The sequence below is a fragment of the Paramisgurnus dabryanus genome, chromosome 11, assembly GCF_030506205.2.
Source record: "Paramisgurnus dabryanus chromosome 11, PD_genome_1.1, whole genome shotgun sequence".
NCBI lineage: Eukaryota > Metazoa > Chordata > Actinopteri > Cypriniformes > Cobitidae > Paramisgurnus > Paramisgurnus dabryanus.
Window position 1 is genome coordinate 12,279,191 of NC_133347.1, and position 27,044 is coordinate 12,306,234.

Consider the following 27,044-nt stretch of genomic DNA (forward strand, 5'->3'; position numbering starts at 1 on the left):
ATGATGGAGGGCTTTATGGATTCGTGGCTGGGGAAGAAGAAACAAGCGTTGCATAATGGGTTGTTCTGATGGAACTGTGTGCAGAAGGTTACTTTGTTTTACTCATATAACTGCTGATGGAGAGAGAAAAGATGAGAAGGGAGATTTTTGTCTGAGGTTTAAAGTTTACTTGAGTTGGGGAGAATTTACGTTAGCAAGATCAGGTTAATGAAGCATCTCTGAAACATCTGAAGCAATTTTGTGCCTTTTTTAATGAGGGGCACAAAGTACTTTTATTTTTTTGTTTAAAATAGTTTATCAAATAAAGATTTATATAAGATGATATACACTCACCTAAAGGATTATTAGGAACACCTGTTCAATTTCTCATTAATGCAATTATCTAATCAACCAATCACATGGCAGTTGCTTCAATACATTTAGGTCCTGGTCAAGGCAATCTCCTGAACTCCAAACTAAATGTCAGAATGAGAAAGAATTACTGGGATTTTCACACACAACCATTTCTAGGGTTTACAAAGAGTGGTGTGAAAAGGGAAAAACATCCAGTATGTGGCAGTACTGTGGGCGAAAATGCCTTGTTGATGCTAGAGGTCAGAGGAAAATGGGCCGACTGATTCAAACTGATAGAAGAGTAACTTTGACTGAAATAACCACTCTTTACAACTGAGGTATGCAGCAAAGCATTTGTGAAGCCACAACACGCACAACCTTGAGGCGGATGGGCTACAACAGCAGAAGACCCCACTTCGTACCACTCATCTCCACTACAAATAGGAAAAAGAGGCTACAATTTGCACGAGCTCACAAAAATTGGACAGTTGAAGACTGGAAAAACGTTGCCTGGTCTGATGAGTCTCCATTTCTATTTAAATATCAGAATTTGGGGTAAACAGAATGAGAACATGGATCCATCATGCCTTGTTACCACTGTGCAAGCTGGTGGTGGTGGTGTAATGGTGTGGGGGATGTTTTCTTGGCACACTTTAGGCCCCTTAGTGCTAATTGGGCATCGTTTCAATGCCACGGCCTCCCTGAGCATTGTTTCTGCCCATGTCCATCCCTTTATGACAGGGGTGTCCATGGAGTTATGGAGGGCCGGTGTCTCTGCAGAGTTTTATTCCAACCCTAATCAAACACACCTGATCCAGCTAATCAAGGTCTTACTAGACAGACTAGATACTTTGAGGCAGGTGTGTTGAGGGAAGTTTTAGCTAAACTCTGCAGGACACAGGCCCTCCAGGACCGACTTTGGACACCCCTGCTTTATGACCACCAAGTACCCATCCTCTGATGGCTACTTCCAGCAGTATAATGCACCATGTCACAAAGCTCAAATCATTTCAAATTGGTTTCTTGAACATGACAATGAGTTCACTGTACTAAAATGCCCCCCACAGTCAACAGATCTCAACCCAACAGAGCATCTTTGGGATGTGGGGGAACGGGAGCTTTGTGTCCTGGATTAGCATCCCACAAATCTCCATTAACTGCAAGATGCTATCTTATCAATATGGGCCAACATTTCTAAAGAATGCTTTCAGCACCTTGATGAATCAATGCCACGTAGAATTAAGGCAGTTCTGAAGGTGAAAGGGGGTCAAACACAGTATTAGTATGAGGTTCCTAATAATCCTTTAGCTGAGTGTATATATATCATCAGGATTACTGTATGTATGAGGCAAAGTTACGTGTCTTTAAATGCAACCATAATATTAAACACAAACACTGTTGTGCAACATGCAACTTGGTGTAACGTCACATACACGTGCTGTACACCTGCTGGGGGCAGAAGAAAGGCTAAAACTTCAATTGTATTTTTTTGCAGGCTAAACCCATAGATATATTTACCTAGATAAGTCATTAGGAGCTGTTTCTATGGACCATTATACGTTAAGTCGTCTGCCATATTGGAACGGTCCAAGGCAATATGTAAACCAGTGTTGCCAAGTCTGCGGTTTCCCGAGGAATTGGATTACTTTAAGACTGTTGACACAGATTGTTTTTCCCGCGGGTTAAATGTGGAAGGTTTTTGTTCATTGGCTGTCAATATACTAACGCTAACTCTGTCAATATTAAAGTCGCCATGAAACGGAAGTATCGATTGCCTTATTTTCCCCGTGGTGATGTATATCCGAGTGAAACAGGCTTCTGAAATGAAATAAGGCAGGGATCCATTTGAATTTGTCCATCGAGATCTGATTGGATCGTTTGAAGTCGTGTTGCTAATTGCTAATCACGGCGATCTTCTCCCGGACCCCGCCCACCTGCCATACCATATGACCGGAAGTAAAGAGAGATCGTTTTGAGCAGGGAAGATGATTATGAGGGCACATGAATTTTTAAAAAATAATGAAGCTCACAGATAAGTAATTTGTAAAAATACCACAATATTTCCAGAAAAATCACAGTTTTTCATTTTATTGTCATGACGATACATTGTAATAGTATATATGAAAGTAAAGTTTTGGTATTTGTTATGCAAATCTGGCAACCATTTCAGTGCTAGAGTGAACACTAGCTTGTGCCCCCACAACCGTAGTAATGTATAATTATCAATGTTACGTGCTGTTTTGTAAACCCAAAAATTATAACTTTTTGCCCATACACCAAGACGAAAGCATAATGAGTTAATACATATTCAAAACAACACATTCTTACTTGTGAAAAGTTATCCCATTTTTCGGGAATATCAATCTCTGCAGGATTTACAACTAGAGGCTGCACAATGTATCCTGAAAAGCTGTGAGTGACACCTGCATCGGGACCGTATCTGTGTATACATGTCTATGGCTAAACCATTCCACAAACACCACCCAACACTAAAGAACTATTTTCAGCTGATCTTAGAAACGCCAACAGACTCATTCATTCTAAATTATAATGTTGGTGTTGATTGGATTAGTATAAATTGCTCTCTAGATGACAAATAAAAAGCAGAAGAATCTTAAAATGTAATAACTCCCACTTCAATTTAAGTGGGATATTCCTGCTTGGTATCCATGTTGTACAACTATAAAGAAAGAAACGGCAGTGATAACATTTGTTATGTATTAACAGAAAAGATCATTCTTACTAAATGTAGGCACTTTGACTCAAACATGCATTATATTTTATTGCATCTAATATTTTCCCCCTTTCAGTGTGTAGTATATCTCCCAGGGTGCCTCCATGTTCCCATGATATCATACACCCACATCTGATCCAAAGTGGGTTTAAAAATTTCCACCCAAGTTTCCAAGTTGGACTCTTTTTACTTAAAGTTGTACTACGATAAAATATTGTATATAAGAGCTACATTAAATGTAGCATTAATGTATTTTACAATTATTCTGTATAATGCTTAATGTCAAGACTAATCTAGCTACTAAATGCAAAGATTAAAACTATAATGTGAATGTAGTTTTGTAATTGAGTTATCAAGGACACACAGTGAAAGTGGACTGCATGTATTGTGATGTTGGCTGTGTAGAGGCAGTGAGGTGTCGCTCCCCACAGTGGCTGATTGTTGCCCTCTCTTCCTCTGCAGCTGAATGGCAGTGGTCAGGTGAAAGTATCCAGTCACTACATCTCCTCTCAGATGCTGGCCCCCCCACCACCCCCCGGCCTGCCCCGTCTGACGCTGCCCCCAGAGTCCAAATCCAGCACCACCTCTGCAGATGCAGCATCCAGCTCACCCACCTCCCCCAGTAAGTGGGATACCCGTCCTCCGTTTGCCCATCTCTGCCCCAACTCTAATAGGACTACAGTTAGGACATACTGGTTTATTAGCCAAAAACACAGAGTTATACCTCATGGTCTATACAGATGCTAATGCTCATTTGAATAAAACAAAGACATGTAAAGTGTGTGGCTCAGAGTTAGTGGTCTGGCTCATGTCTCACAACATTGACACAGTCACAATGACACGCAACATACAGTACGTTGTTAATGTGTGGTCACTGCTACCTCAATGGAGACTTGGCTGCTTTGAATTGGATGTCTTGTTTTATCCTTTTTATGTTTATACTGACATTCACGCAAAACACATTTATAATAAAGCAATTAAACATGAGGCAGTTTGTTATTTTGAGAAGGATAAGAGGTGTTCACAATTTAATGTAGTTTTACAGAATATGTTGGTTTAGCATGAGAGTAACCCATCGATTGCCTTTCCATCAGAAAATCCCATAGCACAGATACTTTATAGAGGACGGGTCTGTCAGCTCGAATGGCCTGGTGCTTTTTGCTCCGTCCATAAATCATGCTAATGTAATTAATAAATGCAGAAAACAGCTCAATATGTTCCCTGACCGCTGTAGAATCACAGATGATCAATCGCTTCTGTATCGTATCACATGGTCAGAGTCAATAATGTGCACAATTATTCAGACAGAATCATCTTGTGCAAAGACCGGTTTGATAAACTTTTGAGTTATATATGCAGCATCAGCAGAACCTCTGTGTGTAACACATGCATGTTGTACACACCCTTATGATTGAAAAGCTTATTATGAACGGCCTTTATCTCAAGGGTTTCTTAGTTTAATGGTTTTGTGATTGGTCCAATTGGAGATGAGTTAGAACTGGTGGTAACATTTTATTACTTAAACTATATCTCTTTGTGTCTCTCTCTCTCTCTCTCTCTCTCTCTCTCTCTCAGCATACTCTGCTCCCGGGACGCCACCTGCCAACCGCTCCTTCGTAGGAATTGGTTCTCGAGACCCTGGCAGTCTGTATCAGGCACAGGTATCACAACACAATCCTCCATCTACACACAATAGGTCATTAGTTGTAGACAACCTGGAAATATCAGGGGGGAATTACAAAATTTAAATCAGGATAGATTATTACTTTAAATTGTATAATGAATATAAGTCAGTGTTCCTTAACCAGGAGGCCGGGCTCCACAGGGGAGCCTCAACAAATTTCTGAGGGGGGCTGAAGATAAGAGAAAAGAGAATTTAAATGATTTACAATCTTTAAAATAAGCTGAAACAACCAAATTTTTTGTAAAAAAAATGTTTTTGCCATGCTCCATTATATTTTATTTGGTAGAAATTGTGAAGTGAAGTGAAAGTGACAAGCTTGTCAAGTATGCAACGCATTCTCGAAATGTGACCTCTGCATTTAACCCATCCCAGTAAGTAGTAAACACATATGCACTGCAAGTCGTGAACACACATGCACCCGAATCAGTGGGCAGCCATCCCAGTGCCCGGGAAGCAATTAGGGCACCACAGTTGCACCGCCAGCCATGAGATTCAAACTGGCATCTCTTGGGTTACAAGCCCGACCCTCTAAAGCCGAAAGTATACTAGGGACGTCCGCGTATGCGCGCCCTCCGCATGAAGTCATTTTCGTCATCAGGAGGGTCCGTCATCAGCCCAAAATTTGAGACCGCGCGGACAGTGCGCGTACAGTGCGCGTACAGTCCGCGTACAACAGCGCATACGCGTGAAAATATTTCAGCAGGACACTCCAATATAAACAATTATACAAAGGAAATAGACAGCATTTGCACACACACTATCGTTTTTCTTCTTTAACTTTTACTTCTTCCAAGAACAGAAAGCTGTGGAGCATGTTTGTTACCATAATGTTTGATTCATGTTCTTTATTGTCTTGTTGTTTGTACTAAACTGCGTTTGCAATGGTGGATGAGTTACTTTTCTTCACCTATCCTAATGTTTTAATGTACTGTTAATGTCGCCAAATCAGTGCTGCCCTGACAGCCTGTTAGACTGATAATTTGAATAAGAAATCATTTGTATTGCATATAGTGTCAAACGCGGCCATCCGCGTGTAGCTGCGGGGAGTATACTTGGAAAGCTGCGCAGACGCGTGCGCGCGCGAGCCTGACGCGGAAAAAAGTATACCGCGGCCTTAACCCAGTGGTGGGGGGGGTGCGAGATGGTGCCAAAACAAAGTTTTGTTTAATTACGTTTTAGAACAGTTTTTTGTCATACATTTTGGGGGGGGCACAACGAAATGCCCCGTACAACTAGGGGGGCCACATGCTGAAAAAGTTTGAGAACCACTGCTCTAACCACTGTACTACCACTGCCCCCTACAATGGGGGGGCATTAAATATTGTTGTGGGCAACAGGAGGGTCATAAAGTGACCCCTGTTTCTAGTGTCAAAACAGTGTGAAAACATCTGCCGAGGTTCTTATTGGATACATTTGGCACTATTAAAAGTAATCTTTTAAACCTGTTAATAGATTTTGATAGCAGAGTAAATTCAGCAGCAAAAATAATAAAAAATTCTATAAATTACAGAAATATTTATGGAAATTTAATGGCCAAAAACAGTATGGGAACCCAGGAAACACAGGAAACACAGGACTTACACACACAAAACATGCGACATAAGGACACGCATGGTTTCAAATGAAATTGCGGTGCTTATTATTAACCTAAAAGAAATAACTTCATTGCAACTATTGGAACTTTTTCTTGATAACTTTAAGAAACCTAAACACCTTAACTTGTAAATTTCCCCTAAACCTTGTGTCCTGAGAAACCCAGTGCTGGTCTGGACTCTGTGTGAGACCAAAGACCTCTGTGTTCAATTATAGATCAGAGATTATACTGTATATACTCAGCAGCTGAATAAAATCTGCTCTTTCTTATGAAATATAGAGCAAATAAATGCATATACAGTACTGACACCTTTAACATATGCAGTACAGCATAGAACTGTATCTACTCTAGGCTTAATGCATGCAGTCGATCTGATCTGATCTGATTTGATCTTCTAACTTTAAAACTATATGTCCTGCCTATTTGAGACCCTGCCTGTGAAAACCCAGCTATAACGTAATTTTTTTGTGATTTTGTGTTTGCTATATAAAATCATCTTGCATAATGCAAAGAACATTCTGTGAAAATATAACCTTGATATCTTTAATATTGACCAAGTAATACAATTAAAGTGAAATCGATGATTGAAATCAAACTTTGATGCTCCTAATCTCATAATTAGGTTATGATATTTCAACCTGAATTTCACAGACAGGGTCACATTTATATTCATCTACAGTAGACCTAAATAATGGCTGCGGTTGGATGTGTAATGCTGCAGCACAGGTAAAATCAGAAGCGTGTAAGATGAGTCTGGTTCTGTGTGAACCGCAGGGCTCAGGAGTCCAAGCGTGCTGCATTGCAGTGCTTTCAGCCCTAGGAAAAAGCGTAAATGCAGTTCACTGAAGTGTGTGATGAGAGGGAGAGAAACAAAGTGATCAGAAAGGACCTGAGTGTGTATTTCAGTCTGTGTGGAGTAGTTTCTTAAAAGCCACAGGTCAATATGAATGTAAAAATACATTTAGACAAACAGCAAGTAAAAACTACAGGTGCAATAGCATCCTGTTCTGAGCAATCTTTTGTTACTTTTGTTTAAATGCTGTTTCATTTTGTGCGGTACGCTTATGAAGGTCAAAACTTTTCTGGCTTTGAGTTAGGTACGTCCCTCTGAGACTATCATGAGCTGAGCTCCAGTTAAATGAGAGACAGTTGAAAACAGAGGAAAAAATATACAGTAAGCAAAACGTTGTGGAAAAAGGAGCTCCTGTTCACTTGCTCCAGGATGGTCACGTCCGAGGCTGTCTGGTGGTTGCTAGGGGAAACCAAACACGATGTAATTTGTCGGATAAACCTGTGATTGAGGAACCGGAAGAGTCCAATACAGGCAGTTAGATTGACCAATTTGTCTTCCTTGTCCAAAAAACAGGACAGGGCTGTGAATCAGTGATTGTCCTGAAGTCATGTGGAGCACTTTTGTGTCCTGTCAAAAGCTTTAAACTTTGCTTTCTGTTCATTGTAACTAAATGGAAAGAGCAACCAGCACAGTTTTGGAGTCTTAACTTTGTGTTTAACAGAAGAGAAAGTCATAGGAGTTTAGAATAACAAGAGGGGATATGAATGGTTATTTCTTACTTACTTTCTTTCTGTTTTATCTTTATTTGTTTCTCTTTCATGCTTTCTTTCTTCTTTACTCCTCTATATGACTCTTCCCTTATGTCTTTGTATTACTTTTAGTGTTTAATGGACTCTGTTGTTGTCTTTTCTGTAACCCTATTAGACCAGATATTACTACCAAGCGCTATTTATTTGACCGTAACTCTTCAACCAATTGCGCTATCAAAAAAATTGAATTGCTCCTAAAGGAGACAAATTGCGCTTTTTGCCAATACATGTTTTACTATAGTAATTTTTTGCATTTTCTTCCACCAATCGCTGTTGTTTTCTGGAGAGCTGGGTGTACAAAGCCTCCTAAATTAAAACTGTGCACATCAGTAACACTAAAATGACTTGTATGTCTGTACTACACAGGGCTGCCTTAACCTAATGTGAGGCCCCGGGGCTAAGAGGTTTTGTAGGCCCCCCTTCCCCTCGATTTATAGTCTAATTTTTTTTTTTTTAAGTGTAATATCTAGGTAATCTACATCACAAAATGCATTAGTTTCTTTCGAGACATACAACTGTGAGTTTTCCCTCTTTGAGCCAGAAAACACCATAATATTATTAACATATCACTGAGCCCACTTGAGCATAAACACAAGACACTTTATTAACAACCACACACAGCAACATGTGGTGATAATAAAACCAAAATGTGTGAAAGTATATATGTTTATAAGCTTTATATTTATATAGTTTTTGGAATATACAAATTTGCAGAAAATTGCCACTCATACTTAAATGCTCACCACAGTTTTAAAAATATAATAAGTTAAAGTTAGTTTTAAAGTAAAAATGCATTAATGATAACAAAAGATAAGTCTTTATAGACAGAATCTTGTTAAATGCATTAATGATAACAAAAGATAAGTCTTTATAGACAGAATCTTGTTAAATGCATTAATGATAACAAAAGATAAGTCTTTATAGACAGAATCTTGTTAAATGCATTAATGATAACAAAAGATAAGTCTTTAAAGACAGAATCTTGTTTTTTAATCAGTTATTTATTTTGTAGGCTATTGAAGATATAGTATGCATTGTATTTAGTATTTATGCATACATAAGCATGTAAAACGACCAAGTATGAATATGCACAAGACAGACAGGGAACATACCTGTATATAAGATCTTTAGATAATGAGATTATAATGGTGCTATCAGGGGATGATCATTTGAGATGGTCTTGGCGCTCTTTACTTTCTTAGACTTGCACCTTTACCGTTGCGTCTCTTTCTCGTCTTTCTAAACCAACAGATATATGTACTGTGAGCTAACGTCGCGTCAAACATCGCTCCAGCTGCGCACGCGTCACTGATATAAACGCGAGTAAACTTAAACTTTATAACAACTAACAGCATTATGTGCGGGAACTCCTTTCTTAATTTAGCGGCATAGTTTCTTGTGCACGTTTGAAGTGACTTCTGCATGCCAGAGACTCAGACAGCTGCACGAGCACAGAGAGAGCGAACGAGCGAGCGCGCGCACGAAAGAGAGAGAGACCTGCACCTCACTAGTGCTTATTATGAAATTTCAGAAATTTCTCTTTCATTTGTTGGTGGATTATTTCCTGTTTCTCTGTCATACTCAGTCTAACGTGCAGGAATGTCAAGTTGACAACGCGCACTTAATTACATTACGCGGAATAAAAAATATGTTACGTCTGACATTTTATTTCACGTTAAGTTACAACGGACCAATCAGCAGCCATGTAACGTGCAATTAGAGTGATTGACAGAAAACCTGACAAGTTACAAAACAATATGACCTTTTCAGCTCATAATGAACGCAAACTTGGGAGGCCCTTGAACTTGGGAGGCCCCTGGGCTTCAGCCCAGGTAAGCCCGTGCATTAAGGCGGCCTTGGTACTACAGTATACTATTCATGTCTAAAGTTTTAGATTCTTTCGATCACTCGTTTTTTTTCCTAAATAAAAACTGTAACATTTATTTCTGTTTTTTTTGTCTACACATTAAGACTAATGATTGTAAAAAAATTTCACCTCCTGATTCTACTATAGCATTAATTAAAGGAAGTCTATCTAAGGGTTAAACAGAAAACCGCCGTTGTCTCAGTTTTGTATTTTCATAACCTAAACCGCCTGTCATCAAGACAAAACTTTTAGCTTTTATAGAGCACTAAATATTTTGATTGGAGTAAACGCCTTACTGCTGTTAGTATAGGCCTGGGCTGTTCTGTTCATTTTGTTCTCAGGAGAGTTGAGAACATTTGAGTCTTGAATGTGCTGTCGTGAAAAATAAAAATATTACCACGTTGGCAGCTGGAAAATAGAGAAAAGTCTGGAATATGCTTGCGATTTTATTCTCTGAAAATTATTTTAGTTGATAATTTTATTACTTAAAACTTATCTTTGAGCATCATAATAGCATATGTTCAAGTTTTTTTCTGGGACAGTAATTTCTTCATGCTGTAAAACAGCTTGAATGTACTTCTACACCCTCTTTTCATTTAGTATATGCAGACCTATGAATATGCAAATTAGTCTCTGCCTCTACTCGATCGCTCAGACCATAGATTTGAATATATGAATTAGGCCCCTCCTCCACTCTTTCACACCACCTCTGACTATATAAATAGATTCTACATTCGCCAGTTTCAGACACATAACTGCTAAGTCATAATTTGCCAAATGCATAAGTGTAAATGTAACTTAAAGAGTTTGGTTCCAAAATGTAATAAATCCATTTTGACTAATTTCAGTAAAAACGTGTTTTCTATACCAAGCAAGTGACAAGATGAAAACCACTATGTTCTGTTACAAACTTTCACATAGCATCTTTAGATTATAACAAAATGCTATAAATCTATTGAATCAATATATAAATGTGCATTCATTTCGTTTTTGCCATGTTATATTCATTTAGTTGACTAGTGGTATACACAGAGTAAAAAAACCATTAATGGCATTAATCAAAACACTTACTTTGTCACATGGTATTGCTGCTGTGATCCTTGGGATGTCGTTGTCACTTTTTTGACAGCGATTAGCTGTTAAATGTTTTGGTCCTGCTCGATTTTGGTTGACTTTGAGTAAAATAATGGAAAGTATTTATAAGATGTTAGCATGACAGAAGCTTGATGATGCTGTAGTGTGAGAACAAGCAACAGACGTCATTTTTCCTTTGTCGGAGTGCCTCTCACGTAAATTATTAGATTTTAATGGCTTACGTTTCTTCCCGATCACAGAAAACCACCACAGGTTTATTAATGCCATCAAAAGTTGTTTTTGTTTGTTTGTTAATCATGAAGTAGGATTTTGTGTGTATTCAACACGCCGCCATTGTTGTTTACAGTGCGTGGAATGTTGCGCTTTGATTGGTTAAGTGGATTTATTGCATTCTGCAGAAAAAGAGGACTGGCGTTTGTTGGGTTTTGGAAAAAAGGAAGATGACAAAATAGCACAGCGGATATTTTATTTTTAATACTGACCTTATACAATACTGATTTTTGGTGTTAACTCATTTAAAAAAAATGCCTTATCGCGTTTTGGAACCAAACTCTTCATTTGGCCCCCTGAAAGTGTTAAGTTCATTAATTATTAATTATTTACATATTAAACATTAAAATTTTCATAACTGGAGTTCAGCTGTAGTTTTGCTCCAGTGTTGTGCATGCAAGGCACAGTTCAGCCTATTTTTCCTTTTTAAATCAACTTCAGTAGTGGTTTTGCATTGGTGTTCATGTATCAGCACTTGGATAGATGGATTTGGTCTTGACTCTCCAGTTCCTGACCCACTTTACCACATTAATCAATGAAATGACAAGATGCCGCACGGGACATTTACTCATAAACTGTTTTGATCTTTTTTTGTGTGTAAAATACAAATTAGACCATTTGTATTTAAGGTGGGAGGTAAAATTATCATGAAAATGTCAAACCAAGCATTTGGGATACCGCGTGGCCCGTTTTCCTTCCGAGACGAGGATTGAGTTTCCATAACATAAACTAGAATATATTAAATCACAACTTGTGGAGGATGAGGATTGTGTATTTATCTCATCAAGAGACATTTCAAGTACACTAAAATGGCTTGTGGTCAAGCCAAGATGATATCCAGAGCTCCATAATGTACAGTACATACTGTGTATACAGTATTATTACAGAGTAGATTTATACTTCCAGATTGCCTTCTCAAGTATTCAAAGGGAAAGTTCGCTGCAGTTTTGGACGAAATGCGTTTTGACAGAGGAGTTTCCGTTATTGTGCCGTCAAACTTATGAGGCATTAAAACACGTAGAAAATCCCACACTGCACACTCTCCCGGGCTCCCATTCCATCCAGTAATCAACACATAATATGATTTAGGAAATATTTCACCTCAGGACACTTTAGCTATCACTCAGAAAACAACTTTGCATTTCCCAGCAGCGTCTGCTGTCATTATAAACTTATTTTGATTCCTGGCAATAGTTTCACAAGTCGCCTAAGTGTCCTGGGTTGTGTAAGGTTAAACTTAGCTTCAGTTCCAATAACAGAATCTCATCTAGCAACCAAGCAGAAGGTCAAAATACACTGATTTCATTAGACTGAGTACACAGACAGTGAGTTGATGTTAATGCACTTATGACTATAGATTAATATGGTTATAGATTGAAAATTGTGCATCTGTTATACATTTTTACCGCTTTATTTATAGCATCAGTCACACTTTAGAGTTGCATCCCGTACTACACATAATGAGGAATCTAATAGCTGTGTGCTTATATCTGGGCCATGCATTTGTTGCCTATGGGATTTTTAGGGATTTATTAGGTCGTGGAATGGTATTGCACAAGTACAGAATAACTGTTAGTCTAATGTACTGTAAACAAACGTTTCTGCAGGCAATAGGAACAGATGACCCTTTTTTTGCATTATTAAATCAATGCATTTGGGTGTAGTTAAAGATGTCTGTTAGACTGCTGTGAAATTACTTAAATCTTAGTGGAAAATAGGAGCCAGAGGCTTAAAGCCCGAACTGAGTTTTTTGTTTTTAAACCTTGTCAAGTTGTTTAAAAAGACTTCAGCGGTCTGTGAGGGAAAGCCAAAATCCTGTTATGCTTTAAAAGGGTTTGGGTGGGATCCTGCTGAGCTCTTTTTTTCTGCCTTTCTGGTGCTCTGTATTAGTTTTAACAGATCCCTGAGTAAAAATAGGGAATTTCCTAAAGCAGTATTAAATAAAAACAAAATGTTTTATTCACTAACCAATCATAATCTGGTTTAACAAGTCACTAAATACACTAGTTATCGTTTCTTTTTAGCTCCTCTTATTGTATGTACATAAGACACTTATTTTAAAGATTATTTTACGGTTATGGCCGCAGAAAGCAGGTGGTAAACTTTATAATAAAGGACTGTTGTATATTTTTATTGATCATGGCAATAGTGCTTCATCAAATGATGACCAAACAATGGAGAAGAGCATTATTACCGGGCACACATCCAGACCCTTAATGCAGTCGTGTGCAAAGAGCCAATTCAGGTTTCTGGATCACAATGTGCTTTAAAGACTCAGTAAAGTATGTTAGATTGCGGTAGTCAGCCGCATTCTCTAAAACCTGTAGCAAGATGGAGCTTTGCGGTATTCACTTTGCATTGTGCCATTTTTGTTCTTTATGTTTTGCATCTATGTTTTTCATGTATTATTATTCCTCTGTAAGAGGTGTTTTACACACCCGGGTGATTCTCACGAAATCCAGATTTAGAAAGTGTCCAGCATCAAAATTTTAAAAAAGCCCTTGAAGCCAATTATTTTTAGAGGCTTAAAAAATTTCCTATAGAATTATTTAAATTTTTTAGATTATCATTATCAAAAATTATCATTACCGCAACATGATATTACATTAAATATATGCATTTACAAACTCATGTTTCGGTAATGAGAACTAAAAAGTTGTCTAGGTACTATTACAAACAAAATTTCAACTTTTTTCTGGAGAGAACAAATAAGAACTGCTTACCTGGTAGCCATCTTGAGTGTCAGTCAATTATGTCCCTTACAAAATCTTTTTTTTTATTTAGTTCCTGAGGGCTTAAACAATGATTGAAAATTATTGCGGAGGATGATAAAATTGGTCTTGGACACATTTGTATTCATTATTGTCTCTACATTTACCAATGATCACCAAATACCACATGTTTCTTTACTGTAAATGTTTATAGTATAACATGCACTGAAGCTTTTTATTTTTTAGATTTTTTAATTATAAATATTTCCAAAACCCAAATCCAGTCATGGACACATTGCGGTAATGAAAATTTTCCCCTTAACCCTAATAAGTCCCTTGGGGTCAATCTTACCCCAAGCCACTTTTATTTAGTTAAAAAACATGGTTCCCTTTTTCTCAGTGGAATAAAATTTTGTGACTTTTCCAGATTATCTGTCAAGATTCACATAAAAACTGGGCTTGATTCGGTTGTTCTAAAGAGGTGTAAAAAAATTCATCAAAAGAGGCCCTTTTGGGGTAAAAATGACCCCAATTAAAAAGGAATGAGAAATGCAAAAAAAATCATTTTTTGCTTGTTATTCATCAAATAAAATCAATGCATCCAGAATCAATGTGAAAATTTTGACACAGAAAGGTAGGCCTGGTACTAGAGCACAAATGCAATATAGAAAAGACATGCTTAATCACACACAGACACACACAAAGGTATGACTGCCACATAGAGCGTTTTTTACAGAATTTGGCAAAAAACGGCCACAGATGCAAAACAAAGATGTAAAATGCTCACACAGGTGTGTGCATGCCCACACACATACACACACGCACACACACACGCACGCACACAAAGACACAGTAAAACTTACACACACAAAAAGACAAAGTCCCAAACACGCACGCACACACACACCCAGACAAACAGCCTTACATTTAGTCAAATTTCTGTGGCATTTTGTAAAAACAGAAATTTCAAAATGCATCAAAAAAATTCTACTATTTTAAATATTTTTTTTTTTTTAATGACCTTTCTAATGTTTATATAAACATAAATTCACAAAATGTTTCACTAAAGTATTGATGTTGAACAGACCATAAAACAGTTTTTTCTAAACACCAAATGGTCAAATTCAACACATAACATTTAGATCAATATCTAAAAACATTTAAATCAAATTTAGATAATAATTTATGTGAATTTCTCATAAAAAATTGATATTTTACAGGCAAGCTAATGGTGTAGTTGAGGAATTGGTAAACAGGTACAAAAGTACTTCATATCTCCCAAAACACAGCATTATTGTATAGATGGGAAGTAAACAGAAACATATATTATTTGTATTATTAAAAATGTATATATTTTTTTTAATCACCCGTTTAATTTCTGGGGTCATTTTTACTCTAACTTATACAGGAAAATAGAGGCTTATGAGGGTTAAATGTGGAAAAACAACAAAATTGGTTTGTATGATGTATGATTTGAAATCATATGCAAAATAGTATGTGAGGAGATATTTGTATCTGTATGCTTCTTATTTTGATACTCTTACTATTTACTTTTTTATCCAAATATTTCATGACACCTCATAAGTCTAATTTCGTGAGAATCACCCACCCTGGTTTCCCCATTGGGCTTAGTAGGTTATACATCACACTATATATCCAGTTTAGATGAATCTGATCTATGTCGACTGTGGTCGGGATCTGATGTGTGGATATCTGATATCATGTTTCCTATTGTGTGACTGTTTATATTGACTAATTTTGATTACTCTCTCTTTTCCTTACAGTCCTGGTATTTGGGAAACTGACGAACACATACACAGACAAACCAGAGGACACGGACATGGATTTGAAAATCACATTTTTGTGGAATTTACCAGAAAAAGATTTGTGAACGAGATGCGAGAGGGAAAATTTGATATATATGCAGTATTTGTATATATATATACACACACACATATATATATATACACAATATGTGTGTATAGATATATGTGCACACATATTTATATATGCATAACAATGTATAAGATGCTTCAATACACTTTTTCGAAAGGAGAACGGAAACGTAGGAAAGAAAGAGCAAGGTCGTGGATGGATCAGAAGAAAAGGAGAACAATAAGGATGTTGTTTTTTTTCGGGGACAGCCTGAACTATGGCGTACATTCGCAGACGTGTCAAAAACGGCCCACCCTGACTCTCTGCCTCCTGGATCACCTCTCCTCCATCCCCTTCTTCCGCTACAGGTGCTGCTTCCTCCAATATGCAAAATAAGTATCCTTTATTTTCTTAACAAACAGAGAAGAGAAACCCAAAGGACAGGGTTTTATTGCGCTAGGATTTGGCCAGGTTCAGAGGTGAGCACGGTCTGTTTTTCTTTTAAATGGGGCGACGTTATGCGGAAAAGGAAACTAAAAGCTTTTGACTGGTTGATGCTTCCGTTCACATGACATTTTCAAGAGGAAAAGGCAACTTTTCATCCACGTTTATTGACAATCATGCATCTGCGTCCTTGGTTTTGCTCAAATTGTGATATTTTTTAAATTGCATACTCCACCATTTGTAACGGAGTTCCACTTTTTGGCGGAAGCCTGTCATGTTTTTGTACATCGGAGGACTAATAGTGGTACCTTGTGACATCATACATCACAGTCAGCGTGTATACGCGCATACACACACACACACACACACACACACACACTCACACACCTACAAATAGGCTTTAAAGCAAAGGCATGTACTGTTAAGGCTACACTAGGTGTGTGTGAGCTGTAAAACAGCCCGCATAGGACGAACCAGGTAATACCAGGGGTTAACTAGCACCTTCCTCTCTTCGCAATATGAAAGCCCCTTATGTCCTGGACTGTGCTGTACGTGCGTGTATGCATGTGCACAAACTTCACAAATATTGGTAGTCCCTTATTCATCTCTGTGACTTCACAGATTATGGTTTTTGATTCATGTAGATAGGTGGAGATTTTCCACAAAGTGACAAAGGGAGTTGAAATATAAAGTTATATGTAGTTATATTAATAACTATATATAGTTCTGTCACTACTAAGACAGTATTGGGTGTAGAGGATATTGTGTAATTTGTTCATATGCATTGAAAATTACAGGCATTGCACTACTTTGAATTTTTAAGTTTCCTATTTTGCAAATTCCTTCCTTGGCCTAATCGTATGGAATGCTGCAAATCGTTTTTTTTTTTTTTTTTAGTCATGTTCTGATCTCAAAGTAGATAAGGGTCGGTTTTCTAGTAGCTAAGAAGTTGATCGCAACATTTTTAATGTAGAAGTCATTTATTCAAGATCTCCATGTTTATGATTACATTTTTACAATTCCCATAGTTTAGGAAAAAAAGACAAGCTATCCTTCCTATGTTTCTATTGCCGAAAAGTCTCTACTGGCTGGTTGGTGACTGGTTGCCACAGAAACGTTTTTTCTGCACTCTGAGATGTGTTGATTTGTACTATTGAAATAACATCAGGGCTTTACTCTACAACGCTACCAAACTTAAATCACGAAGCCATGAAAAGTGCCTGAGACATTGTGAGATTTAAAGTCTTATTTTATGAATTTTTTTTCTCTCTTTTGGAAGTTTGCTTCATCTATGATAGGTTTTTGTAGAAATATAAGGGTCATTTTATGCCCAGAGAGAGATATATGAAAGACCCGGCAAACCCCCCAAGCCTTCATGTGCTGTACAGTGCAGATGGCTACAAGATACATGAGCATACCCCCTTGTTATCTGCCAGAACATGACAAAATCAACACATATCAGAACTTTACTAGGTCCCTTGCAAATATATAAACTGAATAATATCCACACTCTGGTTGCTTTAGCTAAACTCTTTAAATGGCTTTGCATACACATGCTGTTAAGTTGACCATAGCAAGACCCAAATACATACATGACTTGTTTTAATGGTGCTGATATGAAAATTATATGAAAATCTCTCTCTATATATAAATTATATGTAACTGCATGGTGCTTCCTAAAGAAAAATCATGAAAATTAAGCTCAAACAACCACCGTATCGCTGACATAAGCGCATGGCAGATAATCTTAGTATTAACTATGAAGCTAAACGCTCCCCGACTCCTCCTTATGACCCCCTGTGAGCGAAGAGCCAATGACACGGATGGATTTTACCTTTATACTACATTGGTTTTGAATTTTATCCAACAATCCCTCTTCTACTTTGCACGATATTTTATAAAACGTTATGTGCCTTGCTTTTAGTTAAGAACAATAATAGAAAATGATTTTAAAAAAGTCAATTTTTTATGTAACCAGTGTCACGATGGAAAAATTCTTGCTGCATGTTTGATTGCCTGTCATAATCAGATTAAGATTAACCGGGTTACCCAATAGCTGTAGGTTTGAATTGGTAGGAAAAGCTTATTTGATCTTCTTCCTCTAAAGCGCCGTAGTTGTATGTCCATGGCATGAGATTGTCCCTGCATTTGAACATTTCATTTTTCTCCGTTGATTAATGTATTGAGAATGTAATAAAATCTATGAATGACGGAGTAGCAGCTCTCCATACCCAATCCGAGCTGATATTTTGATTACATTTTTTACTTCTTTAAAATTATTTAGAAGGTATGTAATGTATTTAAAGGCCACAACAGAAAAATATACAGAGTTTGTACAATTTAAATATTTTTTACTCTTAATTAGTTTCAAGATTCACACGTTTAGGTGCCCATTTGCTAACTAGCATTTTACTTATTTTCCCCACAGCACTTTTTTTATTGTTCATCGAATGGTCGAATTTACATTTCTTTTTGTTTCAAAACACACTTAAGACCCTAAGTGCTTTTGGTTTAAAAAAATTACTTGTGAGGGTTTTGTAACCCTGACTGCAATAGATTGTATAGTAACGTGTGACAACGGATTTCGGTAACACTTTCAATAAGCTTGCATTTGTTATTATTATTTAATGCTTGAACTAACAATGAACAATACTACTACAGAATATATTAATCTTACACCCTTTGTGCTAAACCATGCCATTTAGCACCAATGAAGAACCAGAAGTGGTGATATAGTGCCACTATAGACCAATTTAGAGTAGACGTCACAGTTACGTCACTGCAAGCTGCGCGCGCAATGCGGTTGCAGAAAAACAGTGGAAATGAATTAGACACGAGTGAAAAGAGCAAGATAACTCACTAGAAAATGTCCTGTTGTGCTGTTAAGTGTCAGAATAAGAATGCCAAAAAAGATGGCTTTCATTTTTATAGAATACCATCGTCGAAGACATCATTTGAAGATAAACGTAGGTGTTTATGATTACAATTAGCCCTTAAACGGACAGAATGGAGCGAGGAAATCATCTGGAAATCTTTTAATAATTAGAATAGAAAGTAGAGAAGATGTCCGGTGTTCTGTCGAAGTCTGTTCCCTCCATGTGTTTCTTATAGCGTTTTATATAGCAAATATTATGTTTACATACTTAATAAATATATAAATATAGCACACACACACATGATGTAAAGTGTTATTAATATATAAACAGGCCTTTTTAATGTATGTTAAAACATAATACTTTTATAATAGTTTTAGAACAAACACGTAAGATAAATATAAGGAAGAAATAATAGAAAACAGGAAAATTATGAAATATTTAATAAACGCTATTATATATAAAACATGATAGTATTGCTTTTATATGTACTTTAGCGATTCAGACTGTAAAAATAATTGATTTAGCAAAAAAGAACAATACATATACATTACTTACATGCATATCAGTAGCCAAGCCATTTAAACTTTTTATCTATCTAAAAAATAAACGTAACATGATTAAAACGCTATAAGAAACATTGCACTAAAGGTACACATAGGGGAATCAGACTTCGACAGAACACCGGATCCATAAAAATCACGGTTTAATGCTAAAACACTTCACAACCCTACTGCGGAGCAGTCACTTTCTGCAACCAGTTTGGCTCCGCCCACAAAAAACGTCATCTCTGTTTGCAAACACGAAATTGGTCTATAGGTGCTACATGGCACTTAAATGGTTACCCTATGATTATAAGCCAGTGAACCACTTTTAATGCTATTTAGCACTATATTTCATGGCAATTTCAATGTTTACTTATACATTTTTATAAATAAAAGTCGTAACTGTTAAGATAAGTTAGTAATAAACTACCATGAACAATTGTATTGGCTTTAAATAACATTAAGAAATAGTTATATATGCTGTAAAACTACATTGCTCATTGTTAGTTCATGTTAGTGAACGCAATTAAACGAATACAACCTTATTGTAGTGTTACCAGAATTTCTTTATTAGCTATTATGTTTTGATTTACAGAATCCCTTGTATATGTCCATATATAAATTCATTCATAGATCGCATTCACATGAAATTTACTTGTCAAATTGTGTATAGACACAACAACAGCAAAATACCATGTAAACTGCTGACTTTGTATTTTAGAAAATGATTTAATGCACCAAGATGCTTATTTAGATTTTTTTTTTTTTGATGGTAGGAGATAATTTATAATTTCGTACTGTGTTGTGTCAGGGGAGTTAGGGAGAAGATATTGTGTATTGGAGCTGGGTTAGGAAGGGCCATGAGGTAGATGTGACGCAGTGTACAGTATTGTTTCTGCAATGGATATTGCGATGCTGGTAGCTAATACAGTTCGCTTGTAGGTATTTAAAGTTTAAGTTGAATGAGAAAGAACGAGTTTTGTTTACATGATGTCCCTGGTAGTAAGATCTTGGAGCAGAAAGCTTGTGAGCCCGCGTTTTCCCATACCGGCCGAATCGGAGTGCTTAAGCAAAAGGGCATTCTAACCGTACCATTATCCAAACATTTACAGGAGTGCTAAAGTCATTCGGCACGCATTTTTCTTGTGTGTAACAGGACAGGCGATGGGTCATAAGTCTGAGTCCGAGTTGATTGGGGGCCTGTAGGCACAATTACAGAGCATGAGTGATGATTGAGGGCCCAGTCACCTACGTACATTGCTTCCCCATGCAACATATTGGAATCATTTTCTTTGAAACTTAAGTATGGCTTTAGTTCAGACTTGCATGGCCCATCGTCTGTCCTGTGAAGATTTGCACTGTTCCACGTTCATCTTTTTAAAGCTGTTAACCTTCTGGCCAGGTTGGGATTGTGGGCTCAGTAAACAGGGGTCTGATCATATGGTTGAATGGTTTGCTTTGTATTGGATAATGGCTATGCAAGACTGACAAATCGCGCGGCGTTCCCCGTTCGTTTTTTTTTAAAGTGGCCACATGTGATGATTGAATTTGCGTCGACGTTAATAATGCATTTTAGCCGATGCATGTAAAACAAATATTATCTTAGCATTTTATTTCGAAACCCTTCACTAATATTTTATATTATCGTTTTTATGCGCGTCGTTGAAATGTTACGTTTTAAACACAGTTTTCTTGTGTATAAATGCTTATATATCCACCATGTAGAATGAGAAAAAGGCAAAATGTACATAAAATGTCTTTTGTATGAGAAGATATGTTTTCGTTTGTATGTTCGGATTTGGTAGTCATAAGCTTGTGGCTAAGCCACGAAAATAATGAAAGATCTTTTTGAAGGATCTGAACTGTAAGTAAATTGTCAGCACCATCACCACACCCATTTCATTCAGTTAAAAATTCATTCAGTGAATTCAGCATCACTTGTCGTCATTTTAAACAGCTTCACATAGATTTTAGAGGTATATGCAGATTTCATTGCTTGTTTATCTCCAGAACTTCTTCTACACTTCTGCACTTATTTCATTTCCTTTGTCAAGATTTTGAAACACTTCCTTTCTGTACTTCTACTTGGAAGATTGCACTAGATAATCTGGTATTGGGCTTGTTTTAAGGATTGCTTCTCTGGGTATATTCCTCAGCCTTTACGATCCACAGAGACTCTGGATGAGAATGCGAGAAAGAAGCTGCTTATACGCTACCTTTTATTTAATCCTTGTGTCATTTCTAAAATAAATTCACCCTTCCACACTGTAATCATGTCAATCTCCGGTGCACTACAAACCTCAAGGTCGGCCATATTGGATTGATGGTGTTTAAGATAAAATCGTGCCCAGTCGGTTCTGGACAATCAGTGGCACGATTGATTTACCTCAGTCTGTTGATTGTATCATGCTGTGTGTATGAACAGACTACCATAATTACACTTACAAAATGGTACTGTAGATGGTAATACCATGGTTGGTTTTGATGTATATCGTGGTAATTGCATACTTCCTAGACTTCCTTGATAGCACTATTGGACATTGTATAATTTGTATCAAAAACCATAGTAATACCATAGTACCATAATATTTATTTTTTGTAAGTGTAACAGAACTTTTGACCTAGCTGTTCTGAGTGCCTTCATCTATTCACCCTAAAACCGTCAGATGTGGTTTTACAGTCTATTACCATACGTGATGTGATCTTTCTCATGTAACCCACTCGTGTCTGTTCTGTATTTTCCAGAATTGGCAGAATGTGCTCTGTCGAATCTCCGAAAAGATTGTTTAATTCTTAAAACCAGGCACTTTAGTTAGTCAATGACACATGTACAGTATGTCCCCATAAAGAATGTAAATTTAAAGGCTTGTAATGCCCGTTTCCATAGTTTATTTTCCCAATGCCGTGTTCACCCACTGATATGAAAAGCATGTTGTGAGGGGATCCTGCGCTTACTGTATTTCGATTGTCCACTTTAGACATTGTACTAACTATAAGTTACTTTGCAACTACATGTCTAATAACTATCATGAGAGTATTAATAGACTGTTAGACAATTTTTGTCATCAAAAGAGATTTTGTACGCATAGGTCGCGCATGCCCATACAGGAGAATGTAGTATGTAGCCCAAGAGATGCATTGCATTTTGTCGCAATGTGCATGTGTCGATCGTCTGTGTGCACGTACGAGTCAAATAAATTATACTTTGCAAGGCTGTGCAGTCGACCATGCGCAGGCTTTAGGCTTAGGGAAGGGGTTATGGTTAGGGAAATAAGACATGTAGATGCATAGTCAGTTGAATGTCTGCTGGGTAATCATCACAATGAGGTGTTAGTAGATTTCAATGATGCACGGGTTGATCCAAAATGAGCAGGTGACTGTGGCCACTCGTGGTTACCCGCAGTTATGAGTCATCCAAAATATTTGTAATGATATTCGGGTCACGGTCGGTCGGGTCGTTTTAAATAAAGATGCCAGTTAACTATTTTAAACAATTACTACTTTTTAGAATTGCGGGTCGGGTACAATATCTACTTTGACCCGCGCATCACTGGTAGATATTAAGCAGACAGTCTACTAATAATGACTGGTAGTTGACAAGAAGTTGCAAAGTTACTTATAGTTTGTAAAATGTCTAAAGTGGACCATCGAAATAAACCGATCTTACTTAAGCATTTGTCTGATAAGCCTGAGTGTTGCACTGTTTCCTTTTCTTTTGTGGTTTTTGAAATCTAAACCCTGCAATATGAACTTTGTACGGTCGAGGTAGATAGAAATGTACTCCGATCTTTTGTCTCTTCTCAGTAAGGGCTCAGTAAATGTTGTGACACTTGGCAGATTTTATGTTGCGGTTCTTATCGACAGTTCTCCCGATGATGGCAGGAGCTGGTGATTTTCACATAAATTGCAGATACATGCAAATCTGCACTGGTTTGGTCAGTATAACAGGCTAGTGGAGCATCTAGCTTGCAAAATAGTTGTACACTAAAAGTTTGTAAAGCGTCTGGAAATTTGTTGTGCTTGGGTAAATGTATGAACAACAGCTATGCAATTAAACCTATAGCTTTACTGAGATTTTTGCGCAGATATTACCGCTCAACAATATGGAAAATTGATTTTGCTAATCCAACCTTGATGTGTTTTGATTAGTTTGAGCCGGTCTGTTTAGACTTGAAACCGTATGCTTTTGTGAGTTGGCGTTTGATTTTGCTCCCGCCCTATATAGGAGGGTTTCACAGACCTGTTTTGTGTAGTTAAAGTCATTGGTTATGACATTAACCCATTGCAATTAAAATATGAAAATCAAACTGCTCAAAAATAGTTCTTTCTAACTGAGATCCGGTTACTTTGAATACAAATTTGTTGATTCAATTTTGAGAAATGGATTGTGACACTTTCAGGAACTCACCGATTTGGTAGCGGATAACTATGAATGAAGACACACAAGGTTTCTGTGGACTGGCTGCCCAATTTTTTATTCCTAGCAAACCAGCAGGTGAAATCAAAGGTATATAATCATAAATACAACAATGGGTTAAAGATTTGTAACATGCAGTGCCTGCCATTTTAATTCTCGGCTTTGTTTTGTTTTATTCAGTTATGGATACAAGTTTTGTTTATCTAATAATGTTTTTGTACGGTCCAATCAAGGAGCCAAACTTGCCAAAGCCTATCAGTAACACGACCTCTAATTGCTGCAACATTTTCACATTGACCATTGTATGAGGAGATGCTAGGAATATGTTTGTTTTAAGGGCCGTCCTAAGGCTCAAAATGGCTTTTAAAGGAGGTGAAGAATACCTGTCAGTCACTATTGCTGTTCAAAGGGGAGAAAAGCCATTTAACGGGCTTTACAGTTATGCAATATTTTAATACATCTGTCACCAACGAATTGCCAAAAACACAGACACACCGCCTGCTCCCTTAATGTTTTATGATGTCCCAAAAAAAACAGTGTATGCTTCAGATCCCAATCAGTTTGGTTCAAGGTGCCCTTCTTTCTCATAAGAACAATGACTTTGTTTTGCTCCGTTTGTTATTTGAATTATGATTTAGTTTCTATGAATATTTCTATTGTTGTTGTTGTTATTGTTTGTTTGTTTGTTTTTAAAGCATGCTGTTTTCTCTACATTTGGAGGCTGGTTTTGAGTTGAAAGAACGAAGGTTGAAATGTGTTTCAGAGAGCATTCTAATGCAGTGTTAAATTTCAAGGTTTTTGTTGGTTTTTCCTTCCTCTTTCTTTTTTTTTAATCACATTATTCTTTACAAATATTACCATAGTAGTTACTCATTAAACGCTTGCTTGCTGCACAGATAAACACACTTCACACCAGGAAGGGGCATGTGGACATTTAGTTCAGACACATTCTGTGGAAGAAATCACACGACTGGCACGCTAACATACTTCTTTGTTCTTTTGGAAAGCGTCAGATTTTTGTTATTTGTCTGTGTTCCTCTAGAACCTCGCAAAAATTCTGCAAAAGTCGGTATGTCAAAGCGGACGAGAAACGACCGTTTTTCTCACGCACAACCCAACTAAATTTGCCATGTGTTTTTGAACTGGTGTGAGGGGGAGATTACAGCTTTAACAATATTTCATTATAACATTGTATTCAGCCATCGCTGTTCGCAAAGAAATCGCTCATGAATACAATACTGGAAGTGAGTATGTTTCCCTATGCAAAAAATAAAATGAAAATGAAATAAAAAAATAAACAAAGCTATGCTACAACTCAGAACCGACTCGTGTTGTTCTTCCAACAAGCTGGATGCATAAAAGACGTACGCATTTTCGGGAGATCAGGCTGTTTCGCCATGTATTTGTAATGATGTGTTAAATGAGTGCACAGCATCCTGTGGCAGGAAATATTTAGGTGTGTCATCATCATTTTGATGGACTAAGATCATCACTAATTAGAAAGCATATCATTTAAATGTTTACATTTAGGCATTTGGCCTAAGCAACATACAGTACAATAAAAGGTTTACTTTTTACCAGTATGTGAGTGTTGGGATCAAATCCACAACCTTTGGGGCCGTTAATTCAATGATACATTTTTAACATGAATTTTGATCGTCTGTTTACATAAGAACAAGGTTTTGGGGGCCTGAAAATGCTAACTTTTAAAAAAGAAAACCATTGTTGTCTCCATGCTAACTACAAAAAAACGAATTTGTGAAAATAGTGACGACATTATGTGTACAGATGACATTGGCAACAATTCTGGCATGCAAAATACAGTGCTTTTTTGGTGTGAAAGGGCCTACTAACCGATCCTCATTGTTGTTGTCATGTAAACGTACCCTTAGATGATAGATTTTATCACGGTAATAGTCACTTGATAGCAGGAACTCAGGATGATAATGAGTCGTTTCTGCACTAAACAAACTTTGGAGCACCAGATATTTTCTTCTGAAAAGTAGAAGAAAGGAAGCACTGAATGCTCACCGTTAAGGTTTGTTTTCAGTTCAGCTTGGCCAAAGCGCATAACACACCTGACTCTAATCATACCTCAATCCATTACCCCAGAAACAAGATTGCTGGAGCCACATTTGGAAAAGTATAATTTCAGCTTTGGAAAGGAAGTCACGTTTTATTTCATTTTAATGGTTTGAAATCGTACTAGCCAGCACACATTCTTTTTTCTTTAAACTTATAAAGGGGGTGAACGAGTGCAATGGCACTTGTTGAAAGCTCAGCATGATCTTGCCAGAAGCCCCACATGAGCTCACTGCAGAATGTGATTCAAATTTCCTAATACGAGAAGACACAAACCAGAGGTACCTGTTGAAATTCAGTCTGCATTTCAGTATTTCCATTAAATGTTCGCTTTTGAACAACAATATGCTTGACACTTGGTTATGTTTACTGTTTGTTCATAGGAAAATATTTTATATAATAATCATTTTCATAACAATCGTGGGACTAAGATTTATTGGGCACAGAATATGATGATGTAACATTTGTTTGATTTTTAATATAGCCCATATGCCTTTTTAAATATCATGGTAAACAGTAACATACCATGGTTTTACTGTCTGATCCAATTAGTGTTCTATATGGAAACCTATGTATCAATGATATAACTGTAACAGAAAAAGAGTAATTTCAAAATGAGTAACATTGCAAGAAAGTAGCTTTTGGCTCTTATTTACCGTCAAAGGAAATCTAAATTTAAATCTAAATATTCCTGAGATAGCATGTCAGCAATATTCTGTATATTTTAGCAATATACATCTAAAATATACAGAAATACACAGGTGAGGTTATGGAAAATACACTGTAAAAAAGTGAAAATTTTATTAATGTAAAAAAAACCTTCAATTGGTAACAAATTTAAAAAAAAATTCAACTTTAATTTTCTTACTTTAACTGAAATTAATTTAACTGAATTTAAACTTAATTTACCAACTTGAA

At 36.9% G+C, this 27,044-nt stretch overlaps 1 protein-coding gene across 4 annotated transcripts in view; it reads left to right on the forward strand.

Annotated features, from left to right (window-relative positions):
* The window catches only part of nfic (nuclear factor I/C), a 125,753-nt gene extending 100,132 nt beyond the window's left edge, over nt 1-25,621 (forward strand). For 3 of the 4 annotated variants that reach the window (XM_065246796.2, XM_065246795.2, XM_065246797.2), the window contains 3 exons: nt 3,530-3,689; nt 4,643-4,728; nt 15,675-25,621. In XM_065246796.2, coding sequence (XP_065102868.1) covers nt 3,530-3,689; nt 4,643-4,728; nt 15,675-15,695 — 267 coding nt within the window. In that variant the 3' untranslated portion in view covers nt 15,696-25,621. The remainder of the gene's footprint in view (nt 1-3,529; nt 3,690-4,642; nt 4,729-15,674) is intronic. The other variant, XM_065246798.2, reaches the window with a different exon arrangement.
* The last annotated feature ends 1,423 nt before the right edge of the window (nt 25,622-27,044 follow it).